The sequence below is a fragment of the Aptenodytes patagonicus genome, chromosome 15 (assembly GCF_965638725.1).
Source record: "Aptenodytes patagonicus chromosome 15, bAptPat1.pri.cur, whole genome shotgun sequence".
In the NCBI taxonomy this organism is placed as follows: Eukaryota; Metazoa; Chordata; class Aves; order Sphenisciformes; family Spheniscidae; genus Aptenodytes; species Aptenodytes patagonicus.
Genome location: NC_134963.1, coordinates 12767470 through 12794471, shown reverse-complemented (window position 1 = coordinate 12794471; position 27002 = coordinate 12767470). Strand labels below are relative to the sequence as shown.

General features: G+C 47.2%; 4 protein-coding genes, 1 long non-coding RNA gene and 1 pseudogene across 5 annotated transcripts; 5 read left to right on the top strand and 1 right to left on the bottom strand.

Moving 5' to 3' along the window:
- The first annotated feature begins 3 nt into the window (after positions 1 to 3).
- On the top strand, positions 4 to 2530 carry GATC (glutamyl-tRNA amidotransferase subunit C). The gene is made up of 4 exons (XM_076353319.1): positions 4 to 186; positions 542 to 708; positions 1108 to 1211; positions 1589 to 2530. The coding sequence occupies exons 1-4, from the start codon at positions 4 to 6 to the stop codon at positions 1642 to 1644; spliced, it is 510 nt and encodes a 169-aa protein (XP_076209434.1). The 3' UTR covers positions 1645 to 2530.
- Positions 2531 to 7363: 4833 nt separating this feature from the next.
- LOC143167656 (dynein light chain 1, cytoplasmic) lies at positions 7364 to 9816 on the top strand. Its single transcript, XM_076353318.1, has 3 exons — positions 7364 to 7443; positions 8137 to 8274; positions 9424 to 9816. The coding sequence occupies exons 2-3, from the start codon at positions 8143 to 8145 to the stop codon at positions 9559 to 9561; spliced, it is 270 nt and encodes an 89-aa protein (XP_076209433.1). The 5' UTR covers positions 7364 to 7443; positions 8137 to 8142; the 3' UTR covers positions 9562 to 9816.
- Positions 9817 to 10513: 697 nt separating this feature from the next.
- Positions 10514 to 16977, bottom strand: COQ5 (coenzyme Q5, methyltransferase). The gene is made up of 7 exons (XM_076352966.1): positions 16824 to 16977; positions 16238 to 16387; positions 15535 to 15759; positions 13346 to 13452; positions 11576 to 11664; positions 11248 to 11359; positions 10514 to 11130 (listed from the first exon to the last, which is right to left on the bottom strand). Exons 1-7 carry the CDS (start codon positions 16975 to 16977, stop codon positions 11029 to 11031), a joined length of 939 nt encoding a protein of 312 aa, XP_076209081.1. The 3' UTR covers positions 10514 to 11028.
- Positions 16978 to 18431: 1454 nt separating this feature from the next.
- On the top strand, positions 18432 to 21296 carry LOC143167655 (dynein light chain 1, cytoplasmic-like). Its single transcript, XM_076353317.1, has 3 exons — positions 18432 to 18555; positions 19186 to 19323; positions 20677 to 21296. Exons 2-3 carry the CDS (start codon positions 19192 to 19194, stop codon positions 20812 to 20814), a joined length of 270 nt encoding a protein of 89 aa, XP_076209432.1. The 5' UTR covers positions 18432 to 18555; positions 19186 to 19191; the 3' UTR covers positions 20815 to 21296.
- Positions 21297 to 21677: 381 nt separating this feature from the next.
- On the top strand, positions 21678 to 26142 carry LOC143167654 (uncharacterized). The gene is made up of 3 exons (XR_012996573.1): positions 21678 to 21827; positions 24173 to 24273; positions 25341 to 26142. It is a non-coding gene; the product is annotated as an uncharacterized LOC143167654 (long non-coding RNA).
- LOC143167653 (dynein light chain 2, cytoplasmic-like) lies at positions 22072 to 24156 on the top strand (annotated as a pseudogene).
- Positions 26143 to 27002: the final 860 nt, after the last annotated feature.

The following is a 27002-nucleotide window of genomic DNA, read 5'->3' as shown; positions in this document are numbered from 1 at the left end:
GCCATGCGGGCGCCGTGCCTCGGCCGCTGGCTCCGCGCGGCGAGCGGCGCGGCCCGGTCCGGGGCGGGGCGGCTGCCGCTGCCGGTCCCTCCTGCCCGGGCCGTGCTGACGGCGCCCGGCGGGTCCCCCGCGCGGGTCCCCCCGCGCCCGGCGTGGCAGCACGGCCAGCGGCTGCCGCCCCCGCAGGTAGGGCGGCTCGGCCGGAGCAGCGCCCGGAGGGGAACGGGAGGGACGAGTGCGGCCCCGAAACGCGGCTCCGGGGGGCGGTTCCTCCTGCCCGCCCCCCTCTGCCCCGGGCTGAGTTACCGGAACGAGCGCCAGCTCCGGTTTGCCCTTCGCTCGGCAGGAGATTAGAAGGAGGAAAAAATACCGAGTTCGATTAAAGTTAATTTTCCAAGAAGGTACAAGAAACCAGCGCGTCCCAGCGGATGCGAACTCGGGGATTTGCCACGTAACGAGTTTTTAGTTAAGAAAATAAAAGTAGCGCTATATTAAACTTGCTCGCCTTTGCCTTTTCTGTCCGTATTTGTCTCTCGTACAGCAAGAAGTGACGGTGGAAGTGCTGGATCGCTTGGAGCACCTGGCCTTGGTTGATTTCCGCGATGCAGAGGGCGTGGAGCGGCTGCAGAAAGCAATCCAGTTTGCTGACCAGCTTCATGAAGTGAACACCGATGGAGTAGAACCGATGGATTCGGTCCTGGAGGACAGGTGATGAGTCGCAGCAGCCTCCTTTTAACTGTTAATGCTTCAAACTATTTGCTTTTGTAACTTTTTTTTTCCCCCCTGGGAATCACCCTGGTTATGCATTTGGCCCCTTTGCTTACTGAGAAGTCTTACCGTGGTTTTGTGTGGAAGGATGATGTCACTGGCACCTTTATGCGTAAGCATCGCAACGATGAGCTCCAGTTCCTTTGTGCATCTTGTCATGAATGATCTGCACACGCTGCTTCCCAGATGCCTGTCAGTGGCGTTCTTAGTTGCTGCAAAATGTTCCAATACTGGTCTTGCCACTTACTTAAGACCAAAACCAGTTTAGCGATAAGCTGCACTTCATATTTCATATTCATAGAATAGCTTAAGGACAGGCTGGTAATCTTTGTTCTTCAGGTGTCTGTATCTCAGAGAAGATGATGTTACAGAAGGCAACTGCACGAAGGAGCTGCTGAAAAATGCCAGAGAGAAAGTAGAGGAATATTTTGTAGCCCCACCAGGTATTGTCTTGCTTATAAAAAACCTCTTAACTTTGCTTGAATTAACCTGAGGAATGTAACCTGCCGTAACTGCATATACTTTCAGAAGTATTAGCCAGTAATAAGGAAGTACTAAAATAAATAACTGAAGCCATCTGAGAAAAACAATCTATTGGTCCAATAGATTTAGTACAGAAGCTAACCTTTCTCTAAAGTTACCACACATGTTGAGCGATTATTTACACAAGTCAGAACTTACTTTTCTTTCTTGTGCAGGAAATTTAAGCTGCCTGTAAGTACCTAGAATAAACTGGAGAAGCACTTTACTGCTAAGCTGTGCTACCCAGAAGGTAACTTACAGCTTGGTCTCACACAATTTTCTTTCTGTTTTCCATCAGGTAACATCCCTCTACCAAAGCTAGAAGAAAGAGAGACTTTCCTGCAGGGCTCTTAGCGAAAGCCCAGAACCCAAATGCCGTTTCGGTATTTTATTTGGGAAAACTAAGGTTTGTGCGGTCACAGCTGAGAAACCCTGGCATGCATTTTGATCAAAAGAAGCACCCTTGAAGACAATTTACAGAAGGAGGAAGGTGTGAAAAGTTTAGCAGTACTACTGAAATATTCAGTGTTTATGAAGCTGGAAGGCAGCATGACAGATGATCTTGGTGCTTTTATTTAGCAAAGTGAGTTTGGCGTTATTCTTCAAGATACAGAATGGCTTAAAGGTTTTAAAGAGAACATTAAAAGGTGATGATTAAAAAACCCGGAACACTATACTTTTCCTCAACAAGTTCGTCAGGAGAACAAGAGAGGCTGGAAGGCCGTATTTGCCTATTTCTCACCTTTAGCTTGACTTAGGCTCTGACCCTGTCAGAAGTAACAAAGTCAGTCTGGTATGGAGGAGTCCGTAACACCGCTGAGTATCTCTGTGATGTACGGACAGAACTCGGATTTTCATTATGGAAGACAAGGCACTTCAGGAAGGTGATTCACTCAAATATTTTGCTTCTATTGAATATTTCCATTTTATCTCCGTGTTCCATGTCCGTGTGGGTTACCTTCTGTTTCCCACTTTGTATTTTTATTCTCACAAATTAAATACTAGGGGTTGTACAAAATTTGAGAAAGAACTTTTCATACGCAGAAATAGCTGCTCTAAAATTAAAAATCTTTGCCATAAATATTTCTGTACACCAGACGTGTATCTCTAGTGATACTAGTGATATTTTCTGGATTAAACCATTGTTCTGTTTCAACCGAAGCATTGCAGTTGTTTGTGTTACTTAAAATATCCTGTGTAGCTAAGCTTGTTATAAATAAAGAATGTAATTACTTGTGAACTTGGCATTTTTGTTCTGTTGGCACAATGAACTAAATACGCACTATAACCATTATTTTGTTGTTGGAACAGGTTTTAGAAATACAAGTACTGCAGTACCCTTTAGTGTTGCAGACAGACATTGGCAGCAGGAACCTAGTAACAGCTTCAGTAGAAGCAGCAGTAACTTTTCTTCCTGGATGGTGCCCCGTCCACATACAGATTTAAGAATCCAGAATGATTTATTCCAATTTTCATGATCTTTTCTAGTACATAGAATTACGTCCTGAGCCACAGTGGAATTTTCTTCAGAAGTGCTAGAAAAGACCCCTGAAGTTATTGTAATAGGATACTACTAATCACCAGTTCTGAGTCTGCTCTTACAGCTCTTGAGAGCCTGACAGAAGGAACGTAGGCTCCTCCACGACTGTGCAGGCACATGCTTCCCCTGAGGGCTGAAACTCACCTCATGAGATCATAACTTGATGTCATCCAGCTTACACAGTGCAGTTCTGTATCTTCTTGCAGAGAAAAGCCATTACTCCCATTCTGTCTTTCTGTACATCTGCATAATAAACACCACCAGCTTGGTGTGTGTGTCCCTTCAGGTCCTGCCAGCTGTCTGATAGAGACAGTCCTGAGCGTGGCCATAATAACTATTTCTCCTATGAACTGCATTTTCCACATCCCTGCAAACAACAGGTAATATAAATTAGAGATTAATGATACACATGCGTTGTTTCTTAACATCTCAGAAGTCCACCAAGCGTATTAGAAGTATCATAATTTGAAAAACTGAAAAAAATACTAAAGAGTTTGAATAGTACTGGTACTAGGTTCAGCCATTAGTGGCTTGCTCTTAATACCGTGTGTACAAACTGCTTTGACAAGCTCCCTCTCAGGCCATTCATTATGTGCCACGTATTTAATGGAAAACCTAGGTTGAGTGAAAAGGACTACAGCTGCCTTTGCTGGTGTAAAAAATCACAGCCATTGGGTAGGATCCATTTTCACTCGCTACCCTCAAAGGTTGCATGTTTGGTAAGCTTTGAACTGGTTTTTTTTCTGGAACTGATTTTTTTTTCATATTTTTCTCTGGCAGGAAGCGAGAGCAAACACTTGTCCCACTCTTACTTGTGCAGTTACTTCATTATTTGTCTAAGCTTCCATAATATACACACATACATATACATACATGCATACACATAAAACATGTAATTATTACGATACTTGAATTCTTTCAAGGGTGTTGAATTAAAGTCTCTATTTAACCCCACTAATCCAATTCTCTGCAAAGCTGTAGCACTGTATTAGTGCTTTAGTCTCAGGCTTTTCAAGATTCAGACCCTGCAAATGCTGAAGTCTTACAAATATACAAGCTCAGCCTGAAAGTCATCTATGATGCATATATAAATCATGACAAGGAAAGACCTCAAGTCACACCATACAACAAGCATGTTAGCAGAGAATTCCCAGTTTGAGAAATCCTCACTTGTTCTATCCATTTTGGCTGCCTCCTTTGACCATCAGAGAGAACGGGGACAATGTTATTTACATGGAAAATGGTAGAGGAATTTGAGAGTCAACCGCATGACTGCAGGAGCTTCCAACCCGATACATCAAGTATCTATTTAAAAGCAACAACCAAACCAACAATTTGGACAAAGATGATCCCACATTCCCAATGCAGTACAGGCTAAGCTTAAAACTGCCAGTTCACTGCTGCTCCCTTACCCACACGCTCCAGTGAGAGAACAGACTGCCCAATGTTTGTTCCCTGCGGCCCAAACTGCATTTAAAGTGGAAAACACACATTTCCTTAATAAAGGGCTTTGTTGCAACTTCACCACTAATAAGGGAATTACAGCCCTGACTTGGACACCGGCAACCACCAAAACAGAAACCCTAGCAAAGGCCAGATGAGCTGCCTATGGGGCAGAATACGTTAGTGCCTCAGCCTGCCCTCGGCGTGTCTGATGTGGTGGGTGCTGCGCCACACGGGATGGCGCAAAGCCCCACTGGGCCCTGGCTGCACCCAGAGGTGGGCACGAGACGCCCTTCATGGTGCCAGTTCACCTGCTTTCACCACAGGGCCTTGACGTGCAAGTGGGTCCGGATCTGGGTCAGATCTTTACAGTATTCTGCCACAATGCAATTTATAAACCCTGGCAAGTGAATAAATATAGTTAAGGACTCGTGTAATAAAATTGCTACCTGTAAATTCCTTGTAACTGCAGGGAGGCAAACATGATGTATATTTGTGAAATAACTCATCTTTTCTCAGTGCTTAATAGATACAGCAAAAAGAAAAAAAATATATCTGTGTGGTTAAAAAAAAACCAACAAAAGGAGGCCAGATTCTGAGATGATGTGAATGGATCTAGTTTCCCTGGAGACCATGGAGATAACTTGACTTACACCTGCTAAGGTTTTTCCACTACTGTGTAGATCATACATATAAAAAATTGGATATACATATATATATATATATATATATATATATACATACATATAAAATTGGATTAGAAGCCCTAGCATACAGATTCCAGGTTTACAAAGAAAATTTCAAGGTGGAGATTTCTTCAGTTTTATGAAAAAAAGAAAATGGAAGTTGTTTTATTGCTAATAATGATTATTTTATGTTTTGATAGTAACTAGGAGCCCCAGGAAAAATCTCGATTAGATATAGTGATACGGTATTCAACACAGAGCAAAAAAAAAGCCTCAACTGAAAAGTGCTTACAATCTACCCTCCATCTGCAAGAGGAATCTCATGATACGCCTTATCCATTACCCAATTTTCTTTGGCACCTCCTCTACTCCAGCTATCAACTCCTATGTGCATTTGTTCTGCCTTCCCCTGCAGCTCTGTCCTGAGGGAAACTATACTTTTATATTCTTGATTAACAAGTAAGGCTGTAATGTTTCTCTTTAAAGCCGTGTATCTCAGGCTTTAATGTTTCTCATTAATGATGTGTATCTCGCCCACACTGACATTTCCTGCAGTCGTCATCACATCTGTTCCTTCAGCTAACCATTTCTTAATAAATGCATAGAAATTTGCCTGCAGCTACCAAACACAACCACCTCCTCAGAGATTCATGGGTGTTTCTGAAGTTAATTGTAAGCACTGGGAAGATTGTAAAATGGTTCAGTTCTGTCAGCACAAAACTGTCTAGTACTCAAAGAACCATTGCTAGTGCTGCAGATACTACACACAGTTCTGTAAATTAATTGCTTACTGTGGCCCCAAGACTATTCAAAGCTTCTTCAAGTTGCCAGCACATGAGGTCTCATATGCCCTTTCATCTGCTGCATCAAACCAGGTAAGTTCCCTTAATTTCATAACTTTCAGAGTTGTCCCTAACACACACTCCTGATGGCAAGACAGAAAGCAAAGCTGTGCATTTCATCTCTTCTAATTGGAATGCTAAAACCTGGAAGCTAAAGTCAGAAGTTATTTCTGAGATATTCTAGAGTGACAGAAGTACTACATTACCCAGTTTTAATATTTTGGGACAGTATATTCTTCTGAGGTTGCCTCAGAACTTGCAAGGCAAAAGGCTGCTTGCAGTTATGCTGCTTAAGCTATGAATGACACTGAGCAGGTAACTATACTGTACTGATATGAAAAATATTTGCATTTCAAGTGAGGTGGATGACTGCTCTTGAGTTGCTTATTTCTACAAGGAAATGGCAGTCCCACCAACCAGTATTTGAAATCCTCTCTTAAGTCAGCCTGTGCTGTTTGCTATAGACATGGTTCAGAGTCCTGTTATTAACAGATCACCAGCTATGGAAAACTCAACAGCAATTCTCTAGCTGCTGACAAGAGTATAAGCAGAAAGTGCCCCAGGGAGAGTGAAACTAACAAAACCGAGCACTGGGGATCTCCCAAAACATCTTGCTTCATTTAAAACAAACAAACAAAAAAACCAAAACACCCCCCCCCCAAAAAAAAAAAAAGAAAAAAAAAGGCAGGAGTTGCAGAAATAGTGAGATCTGCAAAAGATGCCTTAAATGAGACTTAAGAAGTCTGATGGATTCAGTTCACTAAAGGAACAAAATTTAGAGCTGACTTGATCACACTCAGTACTAACATGGGTAAAAGATTTCTATCAGAGGTCACTTAGTCTGAAAGACAAAGACAAATTGAAAACAGACATATGAATAGGAAAGATGATCAAGTGCCATTTATAAGCTACGGAGCTCCTTCCTCCGACATGGGTGGGCTTTCCTCTCAGTAAAGGGTATCTTACCGAAAGAGCTACCCCAGTTCAAAGAGAAACAAGGGCCTGCTGCAGAGATTACTGGGTTAAATTCGGTGTCTCTGTGATCTGCGTTGGGGCAAGGAATAATGGCTTTTGGGGCCCACGTATCAGCTATGGAAAGGTGTTGTACAGAAACTCGTGGACACATTAAAATGCACTGGAGACTGAGCGTACTTCAAGGAACAAGTTTTTTGCCCAGGGTCACTAGATGATGTCAGAGACGAGTAGCATGGGAGCCAGGACCGGAGGCTTTCCATACACAGCTGAAATCTACGTTAAGATCCCCAACAGCATGCGCTCCGTCGGACGTGCGGGGCGTGCTCTCCGGTACCTCACCTGCATCCCGCGGCGGGGATCCGGGGCCGCCCCAGAGGCCTCGCTCCGGGGCTGCGCCCACGCCGCTGCGGCCGCCCGTCGCTATGGGAACGGACGCAGGCGCGAGGCATGCCGGTCTGAAAGAAAACGCACGAGTAAAACCCTACTAGAGCGCGGGGCCGTGGCCAATGAGCGCTCGGGGGGGCGGTGGCGGTGACCAATGGCTGGCGGCCGGTGCGGAGGGGGCGGGGTTGGGGGCGCTCGGAGGCGGCGGCGGCGGCGCGCACTACGCAGACCGCAGCGCCGCACCGCTCCGCTCCAGGGCCGGTCCCGCAGCGCCCGCTGAACGGTGAGGGGCGCGGCGTGAGGGGCAGGGTGTTTGGAGTGGGGCGGCTTCCGAGGGAGACCGGGACCGGCTGCTGAGCCGCAGTCTTCGCCGTGTCCGGGCACGCTGGCAACCGGCGCTGCCGAGAGCGGTGCGTGTCCCAGCGGCTCCCCCGTGCCAGAGCTCTTCCCCGGCGGCCGGCTCCACCTTTCCCGCATCCCTGGGAGCTCCAAGCGGGAGCCTTCCATGTAGCCGCGCGGGGCCCCGAGCCCTTGGCGGGGGGTGCTGGGCTTCGTTCGCCTCCCCTCGGCAGGGAAAGGCCGTCGGGGCCGGGTGCCGGAGCGGCTGCGCCCTCTCCCGGGGCACCCGGCCTGCGTCGGGCTGGAGAGGGGCTGGAGAGGGGCCGGGCGGGCGGCGGTGTCCGGCGGGGTTTGAAAGCCCTCCGGCGGTGCTTGTGTGGGCCCAGGCTGGAGCGGCCGGAGAGCAGGCGCTTGACGTGACCGGGCTTTTAAGCCGCCGCTCGTCTGGCTCCGAGCACGGGCTGTGCCTGCGCCTCTGACACACCCGGCAGAAATGCCGCACAGCCGCGGCTGTGGGCACAGCGCGGGCCCTGAAAGCTGGCTGTGAATGGGGATACCTGTGTGACTGCTTGGGGGGTGATTCCGGCAGGTGGCTGCTCCTGCAACTTTGAATTCTCCTCTTCTTTGCTCAACACAGACAACCATGAGTGATCGGAAGGCAGTGATCAAGAATGCGGACATGTCTGAAGAGATGCAGCAAGACTCTGTGGAGTGTGCTACTCAGGCCTTAGAGAAATACAACATCGAGAAGGACATTGCTGCTCACATAAAGAAGGTAAATGTTTGCTTGTACTGTCCTCACAAGATCTGTATGCACATGAAGAATCAAGCAGGGAGAATGCTGCTGGGCAAGTAGCTCTAGAGAAACAAGTTCTAGAGACACTAGATAATCAAGTTGGACTTTTTCTGTAGGCTGGTGTCCTTATGTTCCTTTCCCCATCCTTTGCGTGGACTTTTCCAGGTCCTTCTGCTTTTCTCTTGCAGTACCTTCTACTTAAGCCTTTTCTGCCACTGTCCTGTTGTCCAGGTGAACAGAGAGTGGCAGCTGACTGTCCCTGTGACTGATGAGCTGGTACAAAACACAGGGGCTCTGTGGAGCCTATTTGAGAAGTGGTGGTTTGCTGACCTTGTAATAAGAAGTGGTTTTGTTGGTTTGGGGTTTGTGTTTGGGGTTTTTTTCCCCCCTCTACCACATGTAAGACAAACTGTTCATGGTAATGCAGAACAGATGGTTCATAGCTTCCAGTTTGTCAGATTTTCTCTCTGACTCCTACTGGGAGCCTGATTGAGCTGCAAGTAATTGAAGGGTTTGGTTGAGCATAACACAAACTCCTGCATGCTCTCACAAAAAGTCTCTTCAGCTGATGGCTGTTACATACGACAGTATATAACCACTGACTGTGTGGTTTTACTCATAGTAGACTTGTACACACGAGTTTATTTGAAAGTCATAGCAGGCTCCCGACTACAGTGTGTAGGAAGAACATGGTCTCATGAGCTGATATCAAGGACGTGGCAGAGAATTTTCCATCAAGAGTCCTTTCAGCGTCCTTGTTGAAAACAGCTAATGAAGTCAAAATAATGGCTTAAACTGTATAGACTCAGAACAAGCAGTGAAGTTCTTAAAAGTTATGGTTTGAGATCATGGTATGACTTCTGAGGAAAAGTTACTTCCCCAAACATATGTTTTAAACTTATTCCTGCTCAGCTCAGAAGCACTTCTTATTTTTTTTTGTCTGACTAAGCAGCAGGTGAGTTATAAAATGACAGATGATCCTTGCACTTAAGAGCATATGCTGCTCCTTAATTGCCGCCTTCCAAAAGTGATACTTGCTAACAAGTGACATATCATTGCAAAAAGCCCCTGTACAGCATTAGTACAATTCTCACGAAAATGCTGAATTCCTAGTTCTCTCTTCCGCAGGAGTTTGACAAGAAATACAATCCCACTTGGCACTGCATCGTGGGAAGGAACTTTGGCAGCTACGTGACTCATGAGACCAAGCACTTCATCTACTTCTACCTCGGCCAAGTCGCTATTCTTCTTTTCAAGTCTGGTTAGAACCACAGACTGTTACGGAAACTTGCACCTGGTTACAGGACTGCACACCAACTCCAAACAGCCTCCCACCTTCAGCCTTCCTGAGGAGACAGACCTTGATCTTCAGGTCTTTTGTTGTATTGTTAATGGTCAGGGATTTTGCTGTAGCAGCTGGTATTTTCATTGTGGCTATAAAAAAGGCAAAAATGTCTTCCTTGTATTTATTTTCTTTCAAAAGATGGCTTCTTTGCTAATAAAACTGTCAGAACAAGTTTATCCTTTAAGAGTTTTCTCTACCCTTCTGCCCTCTCAGTGCTTGCATTACCCTCCTTATTCCACTGTGAATGAAGGAGGAACATCCCCACCTCCATTCCCCCCCTCCCCCCACCTCAAACCCACACCATCTGAAGCCTGAGCTAATCTACGAATATGTCATCAGTCAGTAACTGAGAGCAACAGGAGATATTTTCCCTGAGAGAAAAGAGACTGCTTTTCAATTCTTGATAAGCATATTTTCAGTATACACAACCTCCAGTGCAGATTCTGGAGTTCAGATACATGGTGTTGCTTTTCTGATTTCAAGCGAACTGGTGAGCTAAAAGCAATCGTCCTTTCATCTCCCAATTTTCAGAAGAGAGAAATCTTCATACTAGTTCATTACACAGCTGTCACTTAGAATGTAAATTTATACCTTCTCTAGATTTTTTTTTTTTTTTACTCTATCCCTGTATCCTGCTACAGAAGCATCTGTTCTTAAACAGCTTAGTTTAAAGAACAGAAGGAAACGCACAGTATTTTTATGTAGAGACTAGGCATCTAGCACTGACAAAGAGAAAGATTTCATATGGAGGTGAAAACATGTCATCTCATCCCAGAATATAGTTATGCCGTCATTCTCCTTCAGAAAAAAAACCCCTTTCTTAGAAAGGAAGCCTTCTTAAAAAGGTTAAAATATTGACTGAAGTGAAAAAAGTTGCTGCAGAGCTGTTTTATTTCACAAGCCTTCCATTTGCCTTTGACAGAAGTAAAGGAATCATGGGAAAAATCCCTTAGAATCCACATGACAAAGATAATGACAGCTTAATAAAAATCTAATAAATACAAGTTACTTCTCACCGGTACGATATCCTCCTTGAAGCTTAGTAAAAGAAAAAGGAGGCATCTTATTTGAAGACCAGTCAGTCTATTTCTGTATCCACACCACTGGTAACTGAAGTTGCTTCATTTGTTAGCACTGCTCAGTTTTGGCCATGTCCTTTACACTGCACTTGAAGGGAAATGCGAGTGTAAGAAACACCACAGGAGTCACTTCATCCACAGGTTTCTTGGGGGGGGGAAAAGGTAGCTGATGTTCTTCTGGGTCTGACTGCTGAGCAAGTATCTGTTGTGCAAGTTCTTAAAACTCCTCTTCAATCTTGATAGCGTTAAAATTCCACAGCCTTCATACTCCTCAGGAAAATTACACTTCCTGTGTTTTGCTACATAGACTCAGAGTTTGAAACCTGAGTGAATGGCAACAATGCCCAAGTTTAAATTCTGATAATCCACTTTAAGAAACCCTGCATCTTCTATCATTGCCTTCAACTCCTCCTGAAAAATAATAGTTCCATAATTATAACAACCTGAAGGCCTATAAGCCAGCTGCCTGCAAGATTATGCTGGGACTGTGTTTTGTGTGTTAGTGAATTCAGAAAAATACTGTCTTACCTGAGGGGGGAAACGTCGGATGCTCTCCACAAGATACTGGTAAGACTTCCAGTCACCAGCGATAACCTCACCCAGAACAGGGATAACCTGGAAACTGTATAGATCGTAGAGCCTGCACAGACAGACAGCAAATACGGATTAATACAAACAAGTTTAAAGTCAACCATCTCCAACACAACAAGTTGATCTCTGTACCACTATGCTATGGAGTCTGCATCTGATTTTAAAAGCGCACAATGAGGTGGCCTCAAAGTGTCTCCGTCTCTTATTCTGGCTGAGTACAAATAAGAGAGCCTTGTGACATGGCATAGTGTCACCATGTTTCTACCTGGAAAGAAGAGGGTTGCTGACGTGACTAAATTCAAGGCAGAGAAATCTTCCTCCTGGTTTCAGCACACGATAGGCCTCCTGAAGTGCCTGAGACAAAGCAGATGCGATAAGTTTGTTTCTGTAGAACAGCACCTGCCTATTATCATGCCTTGTGATGGCAACTCAGCGATGAACTGAGGGGAGTAAACAGAATCCTCATTGGCAATCTCCAATATTTACTTGTGGAGAAGCATCCCAAGACAAGTACAAAAAAAAACCCCAAACAACAAAACCAAGCCACAAAAACTCTTGCTGTTACATAAATAGGTTTATACCAGGCTTTGTGTCGAAACTATGATGTCAGGTTTGCAATTTTTGTTCTTTTTCCCTACTCTTAGTTGATGAATATTTGCCAGCAGAGCTCTTGTAATTACAGATCAAACCCAAAAGGGAGAAGGTGACTCAGCTACAAGAAGCTGAAAATGAAAAGAGGGCATGATAGATTTTTTTTTTTAATCAAAAGAAAAGATTTTGCTCAACTGTAAGGCACACCCAAAGGATCAAAGAAGAAATGATACTGGGTTTTGGATGAGCAATGTGTGAGAACAGGGAGGAAGGAGAGGGAAGAAGAAAATCTTTGGCTACTTTGAAAATTCCATCCTATATCCAAAATAAAACACGTAAGAACCACCAAGATAAAATTCTGTTTACAACTGTATGTTCTTTCATACAAGAGCACAGCAGAGTTGTATTCAAGAACCTCTGCAGGTTGTACATCTGCTTGGCTTCAATTGTCATGTTCCTAAGGGATAAAATATAAACAGTACACATACGTGATGGGAGCTCTGCAAAAGAATTGGAGGCTTGGATGTGTTTTGTATCGGGTCTCCAGGGGGGCTATGCTACCAGACTGCTGTATCCATGAAGGCAAAGAGCCTATGCTTCGGAAGGGTGCAGACGAAAAATCGTGAAAAGCCATCCACACTAAGGGAAGTTCAAAGGCATACAGTTCAAGGTGGTTTGGATCCAAACGCTACACCTTCCACAGAAGGAGCATTGCCAAGGTTGTAACACGCTCCTCCAAAACACAGACAACTAGTCCAGCTAGACAGGTGATCTAACCTATCTTTACCCCCAAGACAGCTAGTCATTCTCGAAGGACAGATGCTGTTTAGAACAAAGGGTACTACTCACCCTAATTAAAATCATACTAATTCTTCATGGGAAACTCTACTACCAGCCAGTGTAAAGACACTGAGCAGAAGTGGGCTGAACAGGTTAGTTCAACGGCAGTGGTGGCAGCAGCCCAGCTGCTTCCCGCTCTCTGCTCTGGAAGCTCTGCTGGCTCAGGCAGGGAAACAGAACGGGGCAGGAAGCGTTGGACCCACTGCGGGTGGGATATAGATCAGGTGCTTCAGGAAGATTTGAGACATGCAGACTGACTGCACTGTGCATGTGTAGATCCAGTCATACCGTAGGTCAGGAGAAGGTGAGGAATGACTGTAGCATTCAGCTCTTTTTGCCTTAGGAAGGGATTGTGTGGCTTGCGAAGGTGGAAGGATTGGGCGCAACTAGTATAAATCTAACTTTTTATGACAAAGGTGGGGCATTTAATTGCCTTCTTCATTAAACAAGTTGCACACTACATGCCACTTATTTTAAATGTTTCAGGAGTAGACAACGATGTTCCTTTATCCAAAGGAGTTCCTCCTTTGCTTCCTCTGCTAGAATAAAAAAAACTCAGATGAACCATAAGGACCCCATGTCAGGATACAGTATAGCAACTTACCAAATCAATACGAGTTACATTTCTGATTCCAAAGGCAATTGTGTAAACATCAAACTTGTCATCATCAAAGGGCAACTCTTCAGCATTCCCCAGTACCCAGGACAAGCCTGTAGTAAAAGCCAAGGACACAGAATTGAACTCAGACTGCTCCAGAAAGACTAGAACTTAACTATTCCAGAAGAAAATGATTATTAAAAAAGTGACTTTTAAAACTAATACTTCAATTTTGCATTTTTGCTGGAGGAAAGACACCTTGTTCTATACTCACAAACCTTTCAAGGCCCTGTACTATACAGCTGTCTTTCAAGCAAAGTAGTTAATTTTGCCAAATTAACATCAGCCAAAACATTCTTCTGCATATACACGCACGTTGTGCTCACAGTGCCTTAGTCTGCCAAGAAGATTTCACCCAAATCTTGCATCGTAGTGAACAACTGGCTTTCCAGAAATTGGCTGCCATTTGTTTGTAGCAAAGTTGCAAAAGGAGAATCTCTGCTCAAAGAGTAACTATAAACAATGATTAATGCTTTGCCATGCAACAATGGCCAAAACACTTAAAACACTTTGCTAGAAAGCTTCCATAGATTGAGGAACATGAAAAGCCACACTCCCTCCATCAGCACTATCAGTATGTGATCCTGTTGCAGCTGTGTTGCTTCCCAAACCCCAATGGATCAAGGCCATGTCTATCTGTGGAGCATGGATGTCCAGGTTATTGGTACCAAAAGTAAGACTGCTCAACTTAGAATTAATAGTTCTTAAAGTCACTGGTTTTGGTGACCCAAATGCAAAACAAAAAAACTAACAGAAAAAACCCAGAAGCCTTCTGCAACAGAGATCAGCAGTTTCAAAGGGCAGTATGCTAGAAAGTGACATGGAGGAGAGCAAAACACAACAGAAACAACAGTTGTTGCCAGGAGACATTTAAATTTCATTTTTACAAAATATATATGTTTATAGTTGTAGAAAGTATTGTATGAAAAGAAACATGCAACATTATTAAAGCAGCAATTATTAGTGTTATTTAAACCTAGACAGTCTGAAAAGACACCTAAGAAATGAGCATCAAGAAAAGGTTTTGAGCAACAGGAAAACTATCCCTCAGAATACACTGTAGTAAAAAAATCACAGGCCAGGAGTTTGTAAGTGGATACATAAAAGGGGCTGTCGACGTCCAACAAGAAGAACTGGGGCATGTGTAGTGCAGCCTACCACTCCTGCTGGCCAAAATGCACAACCAGCGATTGTGCAACAAACGTGTCTCTTTTCGCCATGCACAGCCCCCACTGTTGGTGAATGTACATGGGAAATAGTGAAATAAAACTCTGCCCCTTACAATTTTAAGAAAAACAAATTTTAGACCTTGGACAATCAACAGTTATCTGCAAGCTCAGAAATGAGATTACTATGCAGAGGCTGCGCAGGGCATACCTAATAGTGGTACCCAGGCACACAAAGTTTGGGAACCTCCTGGTATACTTTACATTGCTAAAGTATTTGCCAAATATCCGTAAATGAAGAGAGGATAAACAACTATCACACAAACGCTGAGCCATAAGCAGGACTTCTTTCTCTATGTCTTACTTCTTAAAATCAGGCTTTTCAATCAGGATTGGCATGATCCCCAACAAATTCTAGATATCAGTGAATTAACCCATTGACCTGCAAACTAACATTTAATGTAATTCAGTTTCTCTGAGTATTATTAGCATATGCTCTAACTGTGGAAAGTTTTATAGGTCCACAATATCCTTTAGTTCTTGCATTTTTTATTTGCTGCCTTGATTCTTAAAATACCCATTATAAGATCTTTAGTGTAATCATTCTAGGGGCTCTTTTGCACTATCTGCCTCGGTAAAATCAGATTTGTTAGCACAGACATAAACAGCAGGTTTAGATTATTTAACCAATTTTGAAGGATAGCTGGGTATCAGACCTCATGGACACTTCCATATATGTATTTCTGAAAGTTCAAGTATTATACAAGATCTGAACATCTGAACAACATACTACATACATGCTCACTGAAAAAGTAACTCAACATTGGCAAACATGCAAGCACAGCTATAGTATACACCATGGCTATATAATGTATATTATAATCCTGAAGTGGTGATTACCTGATGGCTATCATGCGTCAAATTCTTGCTATCAGGCATGCTACTGAAATGGTACAATGCACAACTTACCTTCGGAGTAGCCAAGATGTTGTGCTTTCTGCTTCCCAACTTTTAACATCTCTTTGTTAATGTCACAGACCACCACTTGGGAATCCCCTAGCGACTTAAATTTGTCTTCCTGGTAACTCTCAGAAATCTCCTGCCACGATAAATTCTGATGGTGCTTAAGCTTCCGCTGGAGCTGGCGTTCTCGTACAGAGCGAACATAATTAATAAATCGAAAAGCGATGTCACCTGCATTTGTTTTAAAAGAAAGATACATGTTTTGGAATGTTTTCTGACTCCAGGAAATTGGAACATAAGGATTTGAACATCAAACGGACTTAATATTAATTTTTTATATATATATATATATAAAAATAAAAACTACACACGGAGGGGGAGGAGAGAAAAAGAGAGAGAGAGAAAGAGAATATATATAAATATATAAAGGGAACATATTAAAAGCAAAGAATCCATGACTTCCCACAACTGGAAACAGTTTTCCATAACATATCATGGCAGTACTGTAACACTTTCAGAGCCTTGGAGCAAGGTATTACAAAACACAAAGAAGTTAGGTCTCAGCAGTTCTCTGTGAAAATCAAGTAGATGCTTTACTAGTTTTAAAGACAGGGAACTGGGGGGTTGGGGGAAGGCTAGGCAACTTAATTCTGAGCAGACTCAAACAGTTCAAAAACATTGTCATGTGGAACTCGCCAAAATTGTTTACCTGTTCCTCCAGCAACATCAAGAAGAAGTGTTCCTGGGGAAGGGTTCATTTTATGCATGAGGATATCCTTCCACACTCGATGAATCCCTAGAGTCATTGAATCGTTCATTATATCATATTTCTTGGCCACACTTTCAAAGACCTGGTAAACTGCAAAGAAGGGACAAGAAAATGAGATGCAACTTACTTTAAAATGCTCCTGTGGAAGTAAAATGTGTCCTTTATTGCCTGGTGGAGGTCTGCCACCATGTGGAACAGAAAAAGACCACCTGAAAGACCACCATACAAAAAATATGATCGAATCCTACTGAGCTTGTTGCCTGACAAACGTCTCTTTGGAGAAACACAGCCTCTTCCCGTAACCCTTCCGGAGTAGAGGGGAAAAATCGAGCAGGCATAACACTGATACTATTTACCAAGACTCCCAGTAACGTCTCAAACCAACGGCCCAGCTCCAAACACATCTCCAGCACGCCTTCAGCCCCACAGCCGATGGCGCCGGCTGCCCGGGGGCCCCGTGAGGTTCCAGCCCGCCCTCCCCCGGGGCGCCGCACGGCTCCACAGCGGACCCCGCCGCCGTCCTCACTTTTCTCCCTCCTCTCCGCCTCCGTCACGGTCTGGAAGCCGAAGTGCGTCTCCTGCCCCGCGGCGAGGCCCCGCACGGAGCCGCAGAGCGCCCGCAGAGCCCCGCCGCGGCGGGCGAGCAGCGCCCGGCACGGGCACAGCCCCGCCGCCGCCATCTCGCAAGGGCACGACCTCTGCACCCCGCTCGCCGCCGGAGCGGCAGCACCGCCCGCCGCGCCGGGCCCGACGGCTCCGCCAACCGCAGTACCGGCGGAAGGCGCGGCCACGGCCGGCCCCGCGGGGGCGGGAGGCGGCCCGCCGGGACGGCCCAGCCGGGGCGGGGGGGTGGCGGGCTGCGGCCGGGCTCCGCGCTCGGCCCCGGCCCCGAGAAACGCGGGGCTCAGTGCCCGTACCCTTGAATGCCGTACGGGGTACTTACACCGCGACTGCACCGGCCCCAAACAGCCGCCAAACACCCCAGTGCTACCAGCTGCTTATGTGCACGGCTGAATCCGTCCTGGTAGTATGTACGTGACAGGGAAAAAAAAACTAACCCCAAAAAAACCAAACCCAACACACCTCATACAGCATATTTCGGTAATTTTGCAAATAATTTTCTCTAACTTCTTTAGGTTTTTAATTTTGTAGTTTCCTGGCTGAAGTAAAACCTCATGGGGGAGTAGGAAGGAGGGTTGGCGTGTGGGTTCTGATGAACTGAGGGGAGGAGTGAAAAGTTGCCTCTGATTCCTGTTAGGAACGTTAGTACAAATTAGGGACCTTTTCTGCTAATTTTTTTGCAAAAGCTGCCCTGCTTATCATATTGTTTGAACGATCCAGAAATTCTGTCAGCTTTGTAGATACAAAGAAGCTACTTAACCCTTTCTCGTAAGAGATTGCATCACACTGTTAAGAAATCAGACCAGAGGCTGCATTCCCTGAGTATGAGTTGGTCTCCCTTGCATGTCTTTCTTTCATGTCGAGACTTATTAGCACCATCCTCAGATCCTACCATGATTTTCTCATATCTTATCTACAGAATTAGGCAAAAACCTAAAATTTTGGTTTTTTTTGTTCTATGTTCTTTGCAGCAGGATGCCTTGCAAAGCATCACATAAGCTTATTGGGTTTTTTTTGTCTGCCTCAACTATAGGGAGAGATGATCTTTGCCTACCAGAGAAGTGACCGGGAGAGCCTCTTTCACGCTGTAGCCACAGGCCTCTGTACAGACGCCAGCAACCAGCCACATTCAGGCAGCTTCAGCCGTGAGGAAAGAAAGGGGAAGGCTGAGCAGAGGCTGCACATCGCCTGAGAGCAACGAGCCCAGGCACACCCGCAAGCAGGGTGCTGCGACGGGCCATACCCCGGGCTCGCCCCGGCGGAGGCTCTGGGGGATCCGGGACCGACCCAGAGGCCCCACTCCCGCCGAGCCCAGGGTTGGGCCTAGCATCGCTACAGCCGCCCGTCACTATGGGAACGGGTGCAGGCGCGAGGCATGCCGGTCTGAAAGAAACTGCTGCAGTAAAATGCTACGAGAGCGCCGGATCCTGGCCAATGAGCGCTCGGGAGGGTGGTGGCGGTGACCAATGGCTAGCGGCCAGTACGGAGGGGGTGGGGCTGGGGGCGCTTGGAGGCGACGGCGGTGCGCGCGGGTCGGTTAAACCGACGCGGCGCCGGAGCGAGGTGCGTGGCCGCCTCTCTTTGTGCCTCGCCCGCTCCGTTCCACACAGGGCTGGTCCCGCGGCACCCGCCAAACGGTGAGGAGAGCGGCGTGAGGGCCTCGAACGCTGGGATGGGGCAGCTCCCGAGAGGGGCCGGGTCCCACCCGGGCACTGGGAAGACTGAGGGTGGGCAGCCGCTGCCCGGACACCCCGGCGGCCGGCTCCACCTTTCCCGCATCCCTGGGAGCTCCAAGCGGGAGCCTTCCCTGTAGCCGCGCGGGGCCCCGAGCCCTTGGCGGGGGGTGCTGGGCTTCGTTCGCCTCCCCTCGGCAGGGAAAGGCCGTCGGGGCCGGGTGCCGGAGCGGCTGCGCCCTCTCCCGGGGCACCCGGCCTGCGTCGGGCTGGAGAGGGGCCGGGCGGGCGGCGGTGTCCGGCGGGGTTTGAAAGCCCTCCGGCGGTGCTTGTGTGGGCCCAGGCTGGAGCGGCCGGAGAGCAGGCGCTTGACGTGACCGGGCTTTTAAGCCGCCGCTCGTCTGGCTCCGAGCACGGGCTGTGCCTGCGCCTCTGACACACCCGGCAGAAATGCCGCACAGCCGCGGCTGTGGGCACAGCGCGGGCCCTGAAAGCTGGCTGTGAATGGGGATACCTGTGTGACTGCTTGGGGGGTGATTCCGGCAGGTGGCTGCTCCTGCAACTTTGAATTCTCCTCTTCTTTGCTCAGCGCAGACAACCATGAGTGATCGGAAGGCAGTGATCAAGAATGCGGACATGTCTGAAGAGATGCAGCAAGACGCTGTGGAGTGTGCTACTCAGGCCTTAGAGAAATACAACATCGAGAAGGACATTGCTGCTCACATAAAGAAGGTAAATGTTTGCTTGTACTGTCCTCACAAGATCTGTATGCACATGAAGAATCAAGCAGGGAGAATGCTGCTGGGCAAGTAGCTCTAGAGAAACAAGTTCTAGAGACACTAGATAATCAAGTTGGACTTTTTCTGTAGGCTGGTGTCCTTATGTTCCTTTCCCCATCCTTTGCGTGGACTTTTCCAGGTCCTTCTGCTTTTCTCTTGCAGTACCTTCTACTTAAGCCTTTTCTGCCACTGTCCTGTTGTCCAGGTGAACAGAGAGTGGCAGCTGACTGTCCCTGTGACTGATGAGCTGGTACAAAACACAGGGGCTCTATTGAACTCTCCTACGGTTTTCTTCTGAAAGAAAGCCTGTTCTATATAGTTCTTGGTTTCAATTTTACTGAACTTAATCTTAAGGATCTGTTCACAGTTCTGTCCAGTTGGGCCAAAAATTGCAGGGAAAGGTAGTTTTCTGCAGGTCTACTGTAATCACATCTCTCCTTATATAGTGACATAAGCAAAAAAGAAAAAAAAAACCCCAAACAAAAAAATCCTGGTGGCACTGATTATCTGTTGTTTTCAACGTCTGTGTCGTTCTTTATGTAGGATTAACAATACTGAACATGGGAAAGATCTAGTTCTGATTATATTTCCTGCTTCGTCAACTCAGGAGAATGGAGAAATCAAAGAGTGTCAATGGAAGTTAAACTGATCTGAGTGGAAGAGCTGTTTAAAAAGTAATTCAACTAAGCAGAATGATTGCTTCCACTAGAGAAATACTAGTTTGCTATGCCCGCAATACAGAAAGGCATTTTTTCCCCAGATGCAGGAAGTACCTATGACAGTGGAAAAGAGGGAGTTTAGTGTAATATTTTCCCGGTGTTCTTTGTAGCAACTACTGGGAATTTGTAGAGGATTTGTTTGAAACATGTAACATGCAAATTCTTAGATTTGTTGATAGTACTGGTGTCCCAGAGCATGTGGCAGAGAATTTTCCACTGAGTCCCTTTAGCACCCCTGTTGCAGATGAACAATGAAGTCTAAATTACAGCTTAATCTCTGGGTGTAAAACTAGTGGTGAAGGTTTTACTCGAGGGCTATAGTTTCAGATCATGGTATGACTTATAGGGGAGAAAGACTTACTTTCCCTGAACAAAGGTAATGTTTTAAAGTTACTGCTGCTCAGATAGGAAGCACCATGGCGCTTTTTTTGTGGATTTTTTTTGTCTGACTAAGCAGCAGGTGAACTATAAGATGTAAATAAGATAATCCTAGTACTTAAGAGCATCTGCTCTTCCTCTAATTGCCTTGTTCAGAAAGCAAATACCTGTTTGGAAGAGTTCTTAATTCCTAGTTCTCTCTTCTGCAGGAGTTTGACAAGAAATACAATCCCACTTGGCACTGCATCGTGGGAAGGAACTTTGGCAGCTACGTGACTCATGAGACCAAGCACTTCATCTACTTCTACCTCGGCCAAGTCGCTATTCTTCTTTTCAAGTCTGGTTAGAACCACAGACTGTTACGGAAACTTGCACCTGGTTACAGGACTGTGTGCTGACTCCTCTGACTAGTTACTGCAGCCTTCCTGAGGACGCAGACCTTGATCTTCAAGGGCAATGGCAGGGATTATGCTATAGCAGATGATGTTACATTGTGGATATAAAAAGGAAAAATACCAAAAAAGTCTTCCTTGTATTTATTTTTTTTTTCAGAAGGCTGCTTCTTTGCTAGTAGAGCTGTTGGAGCAGTTTTGCCTTTGAGAGTTTCATAGCCATCTACAGTATTGCCCAATTACTGCTTGTGCTATGTAAGTACTGACAGCGTTTAGTTCTTTGTGTTCCAAACCTCTCTTGTTCTTCCGATGTGTTTTTTGCCAGTTTTCCCCCTCTTGTTTTGCTGGGTGTACTGCCCCAAAGCCTGAGCTGTTTCTTCTGCTGCTGCTGCCTCTTGGAGAAGCGCTTTGGAAAATAAAGGCCAAGATCTGCCCCAGCCGCCGGGTCGTTATTTCTGGCCGCTTTGTGCCGTCCGGGCGGTGGCGGTGGGTGACTCGGCCCGGGCGAGGCCGCCGGTCCCGCAGCCCTGTGCGGGGCTGGCTGCCGAGGAGCGCTGCCGGAGGGGGGGTCGGCGGGGGCGGCCCGAGCCCTTCCTGCTGCCCGGCCGGGGCTCGGTGCCGGAGTCGGGAGCGAGGAGAAGGCGGCCGGGGGTGGGCCGGCTCGGGGCGGCGGCCGCGGGCCGTGCGGGTGCCCGGGGCGTCGCGGGGGCCTACAGCTCCCGGCGTGCTCCGCGGCGGCCGAGGACTACGAGTCCCGTCGTGCCCGCGGGTGCGCCCGGGAACGGCTCCATCCGGGTCCCGGCCAGTGCTGTGGGCGACTCGTCGCCATTACGGGGCAGCGGCGGCCTGTGTGACCTGAGCCATGGACAAAAGCCGCTCCGGTGCTCCCGGCAGCGAAGGGCAGCAGCCCTCATCGTCCGGATCCGCCTCGGCCGGGCCCGCCGCGAGGGAGCGTGAGCCCGAAGGCGGTAAGAGCGGGAGGAGCGGCCGGCGACCGAGCTACAGGCGCGGGGGGCCAGGCTTTCCCGTCGGCCCGCCCGGCCGTGGGGCTGGGGCGCTCTGAGGTCCGTTAAACCGCCGCCGAGGGGGAGCGTGCGCCCGCTCCGCGCAGGGCCGGTCCCGCGGTGAGGGGCGCGGTGCGAGGGGCGCGTCAGGCGGCCTCGGGGTGGGTGTATGGGGCGGCTTCCGAGCGGGGCCGGAGCCGGAGCCGGCCTGGGGAAGCAGGAAGGCTGAGGCCGGGCAACAGGCGCCTCCCCTCGGTGGGGAAAGGCCGTCGGGGCCGGGTGCTGGAGCGGCTGCGCCCTCTCCCGGGGCTCCCGGCTATGCTGGGCTGGAGAGGCACGTTCGATACAGACATCCATGGGTGATCAGACAGCTGTGATGAAGGATACGGACATGTCCGAAGAGATGCAGCAACATGCTGTGGAGTGTGCCATTTTGCCCTAGAGAAATACAGTGCCGAAAGAGAAATTGCAGCCCTTATAAAGAGGGTAAATGTTTGTAATATCCTTTTGTTGAACACTATCCACACCAGAAGTCAAGCAGGGTGGGTGTTGCTACACTTTTTGGAAAAGCAAGTTCTGTGGACACAAGGTACATTGGACTTTTCCTGTCGGCTGGTATCCCTGTGTTCCTTTTCCCACTACTTACATGTACCTTTCCTGGTTTTTGTTTTGCAATACCTTCTATTTTTAATTGTTTTTTCATTATCTCATTGTCTAGCAGAATAGGAGAGTGATGGCTGGCCTCTCTCAGTATGACTGATTAGCTGGTAGGAAATACAGCCCTTTGAAATCTGCTGTAACTTTCCTCTGAGGGAATGCCTTTTTTTACCTAGTCCTTGACTTAAATTGTGTTCAACTTAAGGTTCTGTGCATAGGTCTGTAATAGTTGTGCAAGATTGGCTAGCTGGTTCAAAAATTTGCAGGGAAAAGTAATTTTCTGCACATCTTCTGTATTTGCATCCTCTTTTTATGTGCTGAACCATGCTAAAATCCCATGTCTTGGAGCACTGTTTATCTGGTGTCCACAGAATACCTGGTTTTATATATGCATGAAGAAGACTAACAGATGCACAAAAGATCTAGTTCTGATACGCTTTCTGCTTTGCTATCTCAGGAGAATAAAGAAATCTAAGGGTGCCAGTAGAGGTTAAATACTGCATGAATCTGAGTGGAAGACCTGTTTGAAAAGTCATTCAAATAAATGGTACAATTGCTTCTGTTGGGGAGGTCTTCCTTTCCTGTCACCCTAACAGAGGTGTAAGCAGGTTTATTTTTTCCACTTGTGAGAACGACATTCTATGTTAGTGGAGAGCAGAGGGTTCAAGCTCGTCAGATTTTCCTGGAGGCTCCTAGTTGGAACCTGAGGAATTGTGGTGAGGAGGTAATTTATCCAGGGTCATAATAACTGATCAGAAATGCTTGCGTGCTCTCACAGAAAGTTTCCTCATTTGAGAGCTATTGGATGTGACAGTATATAATGACTGACTGGAATGTTCTGCTTTTAGTAGGGTTGTACATCTTGCTTTTTGAAACGTGTGGTAGGCTTCTGAGTACAATGGGAGAACATGATCGCATGACCTGATAACTTCAATGGTGTAGTTTGAGAACATGGTATGACTTTAGGGGGAGAATTGCAGTCCCTGGGCTTATTCCTGCTCAGCTAGGAAGTGCTGTGGGATTTTTTTTTGTGTGTCTAAGCAGCAGGTGAGGTATAAAAGGTAAGTAGCACAATCCTTATGCTTAAAAGCATACACTGCTGCTTAATTGCCTTTTCAAAAAGTTGTACTTGTTAAGAAGAGACACATTAACGACAGAAAATCTGTAGTCAACTTCTGGGTGAGAACTGTGCTAATACTAAGTTCTTAGCGATCTCTGCTGCAGGAGTTTGAGAAGAAATACAGTCCCACTTGGCAGTGCATTGTAGGAAGGAAATTTGGCAGCTGTGTGTCTCATGAGACCAAACACTTCATCTTCTTCCTCATGTGTGGAGTAAATATTCTTCTGTTTAAAGCTGGTTAGAGCTGTGGATCGTTGTTCAGTTGCTTGTGCTTACAGGACTGCACACTAACGGCCGCAGCTTAGTGCCTTCAGCCTTCCCGAAGAAGCAGATCTTGGTCTTCAGGGGTAACGTCAGGGATTTTTCTGGAGTGGTTGGTGGTTTTGTTGTGTTTAGAGGAAAAAAAGAAAAAAAGAAAAAAAAAAAAAAGCCTTGTATTTATTTTCTTTCCAAAGTCGTGTTCTTTGCTAATAAAAATGTTATGTGTGTTCCATCTTTAAGTTTTATGGCTGTTTTTCTCTCTTTCCCTAAGATTGCCTGTGCTCCTCCTCATTTCCCTGTGAAGAACCACCTTTGAAAGAAATCTCTTCTCAAATCCAGAATATCTGAATGCCGAGCTAAACGCACAAGTCGGTCAGTAACCCAAAGCTGCACAGAGGAGCCCTGCGGTTAGACAGGACCGTGCTCTGTCAGGGACAAACAAGAGTTGGAGCAAGCCCTTGGCTTGGGTCGAAGGCAGTCCGTTTGTCCGACGGCTAACTCCCCGTGACGTGGTGTAGTTAGGGACTGTGCTGGTACACGTGGGGAGCCTTGAAGATAAGCTCAGTGTCCTGTATGTGTTTTCAGCAACCAAAGTCCCTGCTGACAGCAGCTTTCTTAGTGAGAAACAGCTCAGAAGCTGCTTCCCCGGGTACTCTTGGGAGCTTTTTGGCCGGTTGGAGGTAATGGAGGGCGCGCAGCCGGGCACTGCTTTACAGTAAATCCATCTGCCAGAGAGCACCCGGGGGGCTTTCAGCTGAGTCTCCTTCCGATTCACTTGCAGCGTCCTCCGTGTTACAGTAGCTTTAGAAAGTGTTCAGGCTGCAGCCGGTCTCCCTCGGTGTCCCCGCTTACCGCGGGCAGGCGGGGCGGCCCCGCCGCCGGAGCGGAGGGGCGGCTCAGCCACCGCGCGTCCCCGTCGCTATGGGAACGGGTGCAGGCGCGGGGCATGCCGGTCTGAAAGGGAACGCACCGCCGAGAGGCACCCGGTCCCGGCCAATGAGCGCCCGGGGCGGGCGGTGGCGGTGACCAATGGCTGGCGGCCGGTGCGCAGGGGGTGGGGCTGGGGCGGTCAGGGGCGGCCGCGGCGCGGGCGGGGCACCCGGCCTGCGTCGGGCTGGAGAGGGGCCGGGCGGGCGGCGGTGTCCGGCGGGGTTTGAAAGCCCTCCGGCGGTGCTTGTGTGGGCCCAGGCTGGAGCGGCCGGAGAGCAGGCGCTTGACGTGACCGGGCTTTTAAGCCGCCGCTCGTCTGGCTCCGAGCACGGGCTGTGCCTGCGCCTCTGACACACCCGGCAGAAATGCCGCACAGCCGCGGCTGTGGGCACAGCGCGGGCCCTGAAAGCTGGCTGTGAATGGGGATACCTGTGTGACTGCTTGGGGGGTGGTTCCGGCAGGTGGCTGCTCCTGCAACTTTGAATTCTCCTCTTCTTTGCTCAACGCAGACAACCATGAGTGATCGGAAGGCAGTGATCAAGAATGCGGACGTGTCTGAAGAGACGCTGTGGAGCGTGCCATTCAGTCTCTGGAGGAACGCAACGTTGAGCGTGACGTTGCAGCTCAAATAAAGAGCATAAGTGTTTGCTCATAATGTTTTTCTACTGAATGCTCTATGGACTTCAAAAATCAAGCAAAAATGTTGGTGGGTAAGTAGTTCTAGAGAAGCAAGTTCTGTGGACACTAGATAATCCAGTCAGACTTTCTCTGCAGACTGGTGCCCTTATGTTCTTTTCTGTACCCCTTATATGCACTTTTCCAGTTCCTCCCCTTCTCTTTCACAATTCCTTCTATTTAAGTCCTTTCCTCCACTCTCCAAAGACAGCACTTGAACAGTGATACTGAGTTCCTGGTGGTCTCTTCTGCAGGAGTTTGACGGGAAGTACAATCCTACCTGGCAGTGTGCTGTGGGAAGGAATTTTGTGACTCGCAAGACCAGTCGCTTCATCCTCCTCTGCCTGGGTCCTGTTACTGTTGTTCTCCTCAAGGGTGCTTAGAGCCCTGGACTGTTTCTCAAACTCTTATTTCGTTACTCAGTTGTGTGCTAACGGGACAAAGCCTGTGCCTTCAGCCTTCCTGAGAAAGCAGACCTTGGCCTTCAAGGGCAATGGCAGGGATTTTGCTAGCATGTTTTTATTGTAGTTAGGGGAAAATAGCAAAAAAAAAAACCCACACCCAAACTTTCTTGTATTTATTTTCTTTCCACAGCTAGCTTCTTTGCTAATAAAAGTGTTGTGTTCTGCCTTTAAAAGTTTTACGGCTGTGTACCTTCTTTTTCTAGTATTGCTCGTGCTATTTATTTCCCTGTGAATGTGGATGACTAACTTTCTAACAAAGTTTATTTTCTCAAACCCAAAACATCTAAACGCTATGGTAACCACCCTCAAAATTTGGTCAGTAATTCCAAGAATAATAGACCTAAATAGGGAGCAAACAGGAGTTAAAAGAAGGCCTTTTATGAGGCTTCTCCTAAAATGTTATTTATTAGCTCTGCCCTTTCACGCTCCACCCCTACTTTTCTTGTAAGAAACCTGGGAACTGCTCTCCCAGTGCACTTGAAGCTCTCATCCCTAAAATAACGGGAAAGGGATCAACAGATGCACTCAAGATCTTTGAGTGTTATTTTAAGGGTTAATTAAAATGCCTTTAGAATCTCTGTTGCCCAGTGTTCTTTCCCCCTTTTCTTTCACTTTGAAGGAAAAGTTAAAAAGTATTACTTAAATTAGGCATTATAGAGTTATGTTTTACTTTCACAGTTGTTTGCTACAATTCAGTGGAAATACTTGATTCTTTAGATCCTCTCAGGCCTCTGTGTTCACAAGCTTAACCCCCAGCACCGTCAACTCATACCTGCTTAAGAACTGACAGCGTTTAGTTCTTTGTGTTCCAAACCTCTCTTGTTCTTCCGATGTGTTTTTTGCCAGTTTTCCCCCTCTTGTTTTGCTGGGTGTACTGCCCCAAAGCCTGAGCTGTTTCTTCTGCTGCTGCTGCCTCTTGGAGAAGCGCTTTGGAAAATAAAGGCCAAGATCTGCCCCAGCCGCCGGGTCGTTATTTCTGGCCGCTTTGTGCCGTCCGGGCGGTGGCGGTGGGTGACTCGGCCCGGGCGAGGC